Source organism: Aplysia californica, unplaced genomic scaffold, assembly GCF_000002075.1.
Source record: "Aplysia californica isolate F4 #8 unplaced genomic scaffold, AplCal3.0 scaffold00086, whole genome shotgun sequence".
NCBI lineage: Eukaryota > Metazoa > Mollusca > Gastropoda > Aplysiida > Aplysiidae > Aplysia > Aplysia californica.
Genome location: NW_004797356.1, coordinates 1,512,310 through 1,520,964, shown reverse-complemented (window position 1 = coordinate 1,520,964; position 8,655 = coordinate 1,512,310). Strand labels below are relative to the sequence as shown.

Genomic DNA, 8,655 nt, shown 5'->3' with positions numbered 1-8,655 from the left:
AGAAGGAGAGATAAAGCAGCAAAGTGCAAGTGCTCGAGAGTTGTATATTGTATTGACAGTACACAAAACAGAGTCATGGCAACAAGTTTTCCTTTTTTCTTAAACTGATACAGTAGTCTCTGCCTAAACGTATGGTGCTCAGGAGGGTCCTTAGCGTGTGCTTTACGGAGCGTGCGTTTACATAAACCTTTGCAAGGGGAGGAAATGACGCAGTCATCTCAATTCTTTATTACTTTAGTGAACTTCTGTGGAGGGAGGGGGTCATTTTGGCAGATAATGTGACGACACGTGACTGTTTTCTGAAGGATTCCCCATCTGGGGTTAAGAATATAAAGGCGTTGAATGGGGGGAGGAGAAAGACAGACTCAATGTAATGAATATATGCACTATAAACACCGGGAACAGATAGCCTAAGAGAAAACTTTTGGTGATTGTCATAGTCATAGAGACGACAGCTCAACCACGTGGCTTTCCAAGCGACCACCCCCGACCTTAAATTCATGCAGAAACATTTTCTACATTCAGAGAAATATTTCTTTTGTGATTCATTGAACAAGTATGTTATAAGTTCTTCGAGTGCAGTTGATTAGGCTTACTTGGCTAATCTTTAATCCCATAGAGGCCAGTCTAGTGTTTTACGGCATTTAGATCTACGCGTGCTGCTCATCAGGCTTAGATCTAACTAAACGTTACATGCAGTTACTCACACACTGAAACACCAGTCAGAAACCTTCTCTAAAAGATACATTTCCAGTGATCAATAAAAAAAATATTTCAGTCCCCCCAATCCCCCCAACCAACTTTTCACCAACCAGTCCAAGACCTATGTGTCAGTGGAAAGTTGGACGTGAAAACGCTGTCCATCACTCTCTTTGTTCAATGCTTGTCTTATGCAGGCTGTGCAGGTTGATGTGAACATTTCCCCTTGTCAAGCTTTACCTTTACCTGTGGGCTTGTGTCGCGGATCAGAGCCTGCATTTACAGGGAGTAACCGTGCATTTAAGTTGTACGGTCTAAATTATATAGCAAAAAACCCGTCAGATGACGAAAGCGTGCGTTTCAGCGGAGCATGCTTTCGTATGGTGGGCGTTTAGGCAGAGACTACTGATTTTGAAAACGTAAAAACTATTGAGTTCAAAAGCAATTTAAAGTTAACAAAACAGAAATCCCTTATTCTTGGATCTTCAGGTTTTTCTTCATAAATAAAAAAAACAAAAACAAGAGAAAGGTGATCGTGACTCAGAGATAAATTATCAGACCTTCTCCCAAAATGCCTAACTAGAGATGTCATTTCACTGAATATTTGATATGCACATGCAAATGACCTTTGTGTACTGGTTTCATAAAAAACTTTTAATTCACTGAGGTTACAAAATCCTTTAAAAAAGCTCATCATATAAATTTCAACATATTCTGTTCTATATCCTGAAAATCCACCACAAAACACAAAACCAGCTGTACTTATTTTGAAAACTCAAAACTAGAAAACCAACAGCCCTGGAAACTTGTTGATGTGTAAATCCCAATAAATACAAATCTATAATATTATAATGCTCAAATACAATACACAGAACTCACGAGAGCTAAAATGTGAGTAGGCATCAAGCCACTCCACAGACGAGGTATTTCCAAACTGGGGTACACGAATGTCCACTCCTTCGTTGTTTGAGGTTTTACGAGTGATGGGATTGTAAAGGAGTCTTAAAACACAAGAAGCAGAAAGAAAAGAACCTGATAATGATGGGTTTGTTGAAAGAACCAGTTAGAGCTGAAACAAAGCATTTTCAAAAGAGAAACAGGTTTATATCCATTCTCTCAACATTTAAAAGCTGGCTGAAAAGCCAATTTCAAATTACAATATACAGTAGTCTCCGCCTAAACGCATGGTGTTCGGGAGGGCTCTTCAGCATGCCTTAATACGGAGCGTGCGTTTACATTAACCTTTGCAAAGGAAGGAAGGGACGCAATCATTTCATTGCCTTGATATTCTAGTGACCCCCCTTTGGGGTGAGGGTCAATTTTTGCCGATAATGTGACGACACGTGACTGTTTTGTGAAGGATTCCCCGACTGCGGTTATGACTACAAAGGTGTTGAATGGGGGGGGGGGTAGAAAGACAGCCTCAATGTAAATTAATGTAATGAATATGCACTATAAAACGTCGGGAACAGCTAAGAGGAAACTGTTGGGGATAGCCATAGATCTAGCCATAGAGACGACGGCGCGGGCATGTGGCTTTCCAAGTTGGGTGTGAAAACGTCCATCACTCTCTTTGTTCCGCGTGAGGGGCACTCTCACCCAGTTTTCTTGGCTTATCTATGCAAGCTGAGCAGGTTGTAGTGAGCATAACCTGTCAGTGTGTTTCGCGGATATGAGCGTGCGTTTAGAGGGAGTGACCATGCTTTTGTACGTCTAAATTATATAGTAAAAAACCCGTCAGATGACGAAAGCGTGTGTTTGAGCGGAGCGTGCTTTTATATGGCATGCGTTTAGGCGGAGACTACTGTAATGAGTTTGACTGTGTATCACACAATAGGGAGAAGCCAGGTAGGTGACAGGGCAGGAAAAACCAACATCGGCACCCATGAGGGTGAAATATTGACTGAGAGAATGGAAATAAATCCAAGTTCATTTTATAGGCCCGAATGAATCATTTTCATAGAAACATAGCTGAACTAGACAGACACCTAGTATAGGTGAGAACTTAATAAACTTTGTCCCCCTGAGCACTCACTCGATGAAGAAATATGGGTCACTGGATTCGGATCAAGCCACTCAACAGCAGATGTTCCACCAAAGTCATGAGTTTTTAAATCCACACCAGGAGCATTATAGGTACTATGCTTATCTTTGTCATACCGTAACCTGAATAAAACCAACATCAGTTATCAATAAAAAGAGTCAATATTAAGCAGTGTATACACTATTCATAATATAAACACAGAAATGAAATTAGTTCTGATCTCATGAATAAAGCTCCAAGGAGTAAAAGAATTTTAAAGAAACATCTCATGATTTCATAAATGTCTGCTTCTTCTAACATACAGTACAAGGTCTAAAAGTTAGAATCTGAGCAGAACGTAAGGTTCAAAGTTAAAAGTCCTAAAATCCTAAAATGAAACTGAATATCTCAGGAGCAGTCACTGAGAACCAAACCAAACTTCAACTTTTTGCACTCAGCACCTCTTGATTTGGGGGATGCCGACCGTAGCTCTTTCTATGCATGCATAATAATAGTACATTTTTTTCTTTTGAAAAAAATTTACTTATTTCATAACAAATCAGCTTCCCTCAGATTATTTTGCAAACATCCTCCAGAACCAAGTCTGTAGGCCTGTATAAAGACTGACATTTAGCCACTAAAACAATCTTTATACTCTATGAAGGCATAAAATGTGGTCCCCAATATTGATATATATGGAAATTTAACATGACTAACAAATTCACAGAGAGCTAGATAATATCATAACCAAAATAACAGCAATGCAAAATGAAGATTAAAAACTACAACGCAGTACAGACCTCATATTGTCCACGAAGCAGTCGATTACTTCAGGCAGCAGCTCCTCCAAGTTCAGCCATATTGACTCGTATGAAGAGGTGTGTTTCTGACACAAGTAATGTGGAGCTGTGGTCTTGTTGAGTTTAGCTTCCAGCTGTGAGCCCCCATCTCCTGGCACTAGAAAGTATCAGAAAACGATGCGCTCATTTTAGACTAACATATATGTAAAAGAAAACATCCTGATACAGTTTGGGTCAATTTAGTCAGACACCACACTCGACATTCCTCCTTCAGACACACATATATGAGACCAATCAACCAACTCAATTTATTTGTTGGCGAATGCTGACAATCAGATAATAGATATTGATATGAGGGATTCTGAAGCAGGTGTGTCTATCATGGTTCACACTTTTTAAAAAAATGCAATTATATATATGTATATATGTGTGATTAAGTAGACAATAATGTCATAACACTCCTGAATGATTTCACAGTAACCAAAAGCAGCATGCATAGTAATTACGACAGCTGTTACCGCTGTCATTTTAATTCACTGAATCTCAACCTCTCTGTGGAGCAGGGAGATTTTAAGAACTCTTCAACTGTATGTTTCCATTGTCTGAGTTATTGTCATCACAGCTTTGATTGGCCGAAATGACACCTAGAGATAAAAACTATTAACTTTTAACACCATAATTGCCTTGATGAGAAACCAGAAAGAAACACCTCTAATCAAAAGAATATTTAAACTTTATATCCATCTGTATTCTGTGTTATTTGGGGTTTTTCCCCATGTTTTCAGGTAAACTTTATTTACATTTAATAAGGCTTAGGTGCAGTAGTAATATATTTCTCACGTTATAAACCATGTAAGACATATCAGGGGGGTTGCCCCTCTGAAACTGCCCCTTGAGTTTAAAAAGTCTGGATGTTTTCAGAAGAGGGTGGTTTGGAAGGAGGGAGGGGAGGAAATGTCTCACTGCCCACTATATTTTCACATGATTTGATGTTTTGAATCAGGGTTCAGATGTTCTTGAACCCCACTGATTTGTAACCGTTTTAGTGGCTATGTGTATTCAGCAGCCAAAAATAAGTAAGTTTGACCCCTTAAAGTATTGCACCCGAGTCTGAGTAACAGTAAAAATTTACTCAGGAAAACCTCGATCTAAATTAAATCCTTGTTAGTGATCCTTCCTCATTTATGAGTTGTCTGTGGAGGGGAAGACAGATTGAATTGAAGATACATGTGTTTGACACATATGTAATTATTTTGAGTAAACAGAGAATACACGAAAAAAACAACCCAGAGAAACTGAAGAAAATCAAGGTGAGTAACTGACGGATATAAAAGTTGACATCCACCATGGGCATTTTCTATTTTTATCTTGAATATTTTAGAATGTTCAAAGGGTTCATTAGGGGACACCAAATTCCGTGCAAATTTCCTTCTTGGTGCAGGATTGATCTCTGCTAAAATTAGACATTTGGATTCGATTGTCAGACAATTATGTTTAGAAGTCTTCTCTCCCATTATGAACAGTGCCTGGTACCGATAGAAAGGTGGATGGGGTGCATTTTGTCTGGTGTTGAGGCAAAGGAAAGCGACGTTGATGAACCTTTTCATTACCAAAAAAAAATTTGCTCTTATTCAGAAAAACGATCATGACTGTCCTATGTAACCAACATTAGCCAGAATACGCCACCCATCCCTCTTGTAATCACTTCCTTATCTATACATTCATGTTCAAATAACCAAACACTCACATGCACACAAACACAAACATAAAATTCACCCACCATACCGCCCAATGCAGTGTCACAAAGTCTCTCTTTCATCACACCCCAGTACACAAGATCCACTTACACATAACTTTAATTTCAAAGGAAGTTCTAGTGCTCTTACACACATTACTCACTACAGGTAATGTGTAATGATGAATCTTGATACCTAGCAGTGTGAGGGAGCAAGCCTGGTGGACTTGTGTAACGTGATACTCTCAATGAAGATGGGTAGGGATGTGTCTGTTTTCCATCACGCGAGCAGGCAATTTGAATTCTGAGATAAATGTGAGGAAAAATTTGACCCAATTTTTTAGATAAACTGTTCGACACATTGAGGAGGGCGTTACAGCAAATAATGCAGCCAGAAAAAAAAAGTATAGATACAGAGGTTCAATCAGTGAATGAGGAACTGTTCAAGATATCCTTGAATTCAAGTTTTGTGTGCTTAAGTTAAATCTATGCTCCACTTTAGAAAGATACTGTTTGCGTAGTTTGAGGTCAAGGATATCTTCCCCTAGAAGCCCTCTAAAACTGAAGTGGAGCGTGAAAGGATTAACAAGAGCATGAAACAAGGATGTACTTTAGATGGGATATTCCTGCTCTAGTCCCAAGAATTACTATTAATATTATTATCCTACAATCCTTCTCCTACAGCTATAACCCAAGCCATAAAAGTTACTATTGATATTTCATTACTCTTCTTGGGGCCAGAACCGAATATATATGCCATGCTGGGCAGGGCCAAGGCCAGCCAAGGGACAAGGAACCAAGTAAGGCTTACACAGCTGAGGAAATTCCATTGAAAGTGGAACTTAAGTTGCTGACCAAATCCTGGTCTGACCTCCCGCGCAAAGGTATAAAATCAGTGCCAGTCGGCCACTCCCCTACTTAACAACCCTGACGATAGCAATGCCTTGATTCTGATCATTTTTGTATCACTTCCCCCCCCCCCCCCCCCCCCCCCGACGTATCCGTTCCCCATCTGATAAAACTAGAAACAAATTTAACATCTCATTTTAAAGGATTACTTTCAGACCAACAAGACGATCCCACTACATTTGCCCCTGAAATCAAACCAGTTTTATGGCATTTATCCATTTTTTAGGGCAAGCGTTTTATGTCTTGAAATTTAAACCTTTTATTATATTTCATTTGAAAATTGTTATAATCTCAAAAACCAAGCCCATGATTTTCAAAATATTTGCATCTCTGGAGACAGCAATGCTTGAATTGCGTAAACAAGTTTAGTTTGCGCGAAGTTAATGTGTGATTTTATACGATTAAAAAAACCCCAGTACCTCCTGTGATTTGCTTCGACGGGAAATTTCATTTTACTTCCCGCGACAGAGAAGTTTTTAGAAAAATCAAGCGCAACAGACGGCACAAAAAATCGGGACACATGCGAGCGAAATCAGGAAAATCGGGATGCTTGAGATTTGAGGCAAAAAATCGGGATGAGTAGCCAGGTCTGTTGAGGTAATGTTACTGCAGGGGTAAACTCAAGGCACGACACCGATGTGAACGACCAGAATGCGGGCGGAGCTTCTTTGCTGAAGCAAGCCCGTGTTGTCGGAAAGTGCGCGCAGCTGATAAGTAGGTCGACAGCTTCTGGCATGAATTCACAAAAGGTGACTGTCGTGCCGTGTGTATGTGTGTCAAATCATTGACTCTGCTTTGGCATGGAGAAGGGGGGAAATGATGCTCACCAGACGCACATCACCTATGTTTTAAAGCGTATGCAAACTCCTGAAATGAAATCTTTTTAAAGAGTAATACTCACGCACCACCAAAACTTTAAGGGGGTAATCTGCAGGTTTAATGCGTAATGTACGAACATCTGTGCGTAATGGGGAGCCCTGGATAACTCTAAATCTAGTTCTCATTCTGGTTTTACGTAAAATCCCCCAACGACAGTTATATTATATTATGTATCCTAGACCTAACCGCCTTACACTCATACATGATAACTCACTTAGAAGCTGAGTCTGAATAAATAAAACATTTTTTTGGACCCGAGTCTGAATAGATCTAGAGACTCAAGTCCCAATAGAGATAAAAAATCTATTTGGACTCGAGCTGGCCATTTATAGGAGAATCTGAGACCCATGCACAAAGAGTAGAAGTAGAATGACAAGCTGATTCAGCTGGAAACTAGAATCTAGAAGACATAATGTAATCTAGATCTAGATATCTTATCTAGGCCTAGATCTAATTAATAATACAAAGTGTGACTATTTCTCTGCACGCTCGGGAAAATAAAATTGAACTCTTTTTCTCTGAAAGGTTTCTGATCTCGAGATTTTTTGGTTATTTGCGAGGTTTAGGTGTCATCCTTTCATTCTGCCATTCTGCGAAGACTGGGAGGAAGCATTTTTTGCACCGAATTCAATTTCTAGAGCAAGAGATTTTTAAAAGTCTGAATATTCAGACACTTAAGTTGTGGTTGGGGCAAGTTCCCAGACTATACTTAATTTGAAAATGCCCTCAAAAGGTACTGCGAGAAAACAAGACTGATCGACCTTGGCAGTAATCTATTTTTTTAAAAATCCTTCATGTCAATAAAAATTATAATCCCCCCAAGCCTCCCCCCCCCCACTTCACACCTTACACACACACACACTGACACACACAAGGCACACTCACACACACGGGCCACTCCATTCGCTTATCAACAAATCTCGAGATCGAAAACTGTTCGAAGAAATAAAGTTGAAAGTTTATTTTCCCGAACGTTCGGAGAAATAGAGCCAACCTTTAAATAATAATATTCAATCTAGAAAACTAGATTGATTAGATGCTAAATCTAAATTCTAGAATCTAGAGCTAGTCTAGCTTGTATCTCTAATTTAATTAAGTCTAGATTTAATATCTAGACTCTAGATCTAGATATATTTAGAATTTAGTTTTAGATCTACTGTTCGGCGCTGAGAACGTAGTTGGCACGCTACGTTCACGGAGCCCTGAATGCAGTTTGCAGGCGCTGTTGAGGCTACGTTCACAGCACTCAAACTTTGTTTGTTTAGACGGAGCATCCACTGCCAGTTTTAAGTAAGCCGGTTTTAGTCAGTGACGACAGTGGCGTTTATTTAATGGAACTGGTTATAGCCTAGATCTATATAAACTATATTTTGGCTTTGGCCTGCATCAAGCGTTCCATTGGGGTGAGAATAGCGCAGGCGAGCCTTTTGGATATTCTCACCCAGTAAGCGTTCACCGTGATAGCCTAGCAAAGGCCAACCAGTGTAGCGTTCACCGTGAGCGACAGCGATAACAGGTAGAATTCTGTGCCGTGAACAAACGTTCCAGCGCTCTTGAAAGCATGCAATTAAGGTCTGTGGGCAGAGAGAAAGAAAGAGAGAGAGAGAGAG

General features: G+C 39.7%; 1 protein-coding gene across 2 annotated transcripts in view; it reads right to left on the bottom strand.

Moving 5' to 3' along the window:
* LOC101852165 (phospholipase A2 group XV) overlaps positions 1–8,655 on the bottom strand; it is a 21,799-nt gene that overhangs the window by 9,197 nt on the left and 3,947 nt on the right. The window contains exons 2-3 of one of the 2 annotated variants that reach the window (XM_005094646.3): positions 3,523–3,679; positions 2,735–2,865 (exon numbers count right to left, since the gene is read on the bottom strand). In XM_005094646.3, the coding sequence (XP_005094703.1) occupies positions 2,735–2,865; positions 3,523–3,679 (288 nt within the window). Of the gene's footprint in view, positions 1–1,578; positions 1,701–2,734; positions 2,866–3,522; positions 3,680–8,655 lie in introns of both variants that reach the window. The other variant, XM_005094647.3, reaches the window with a different exon arrangement.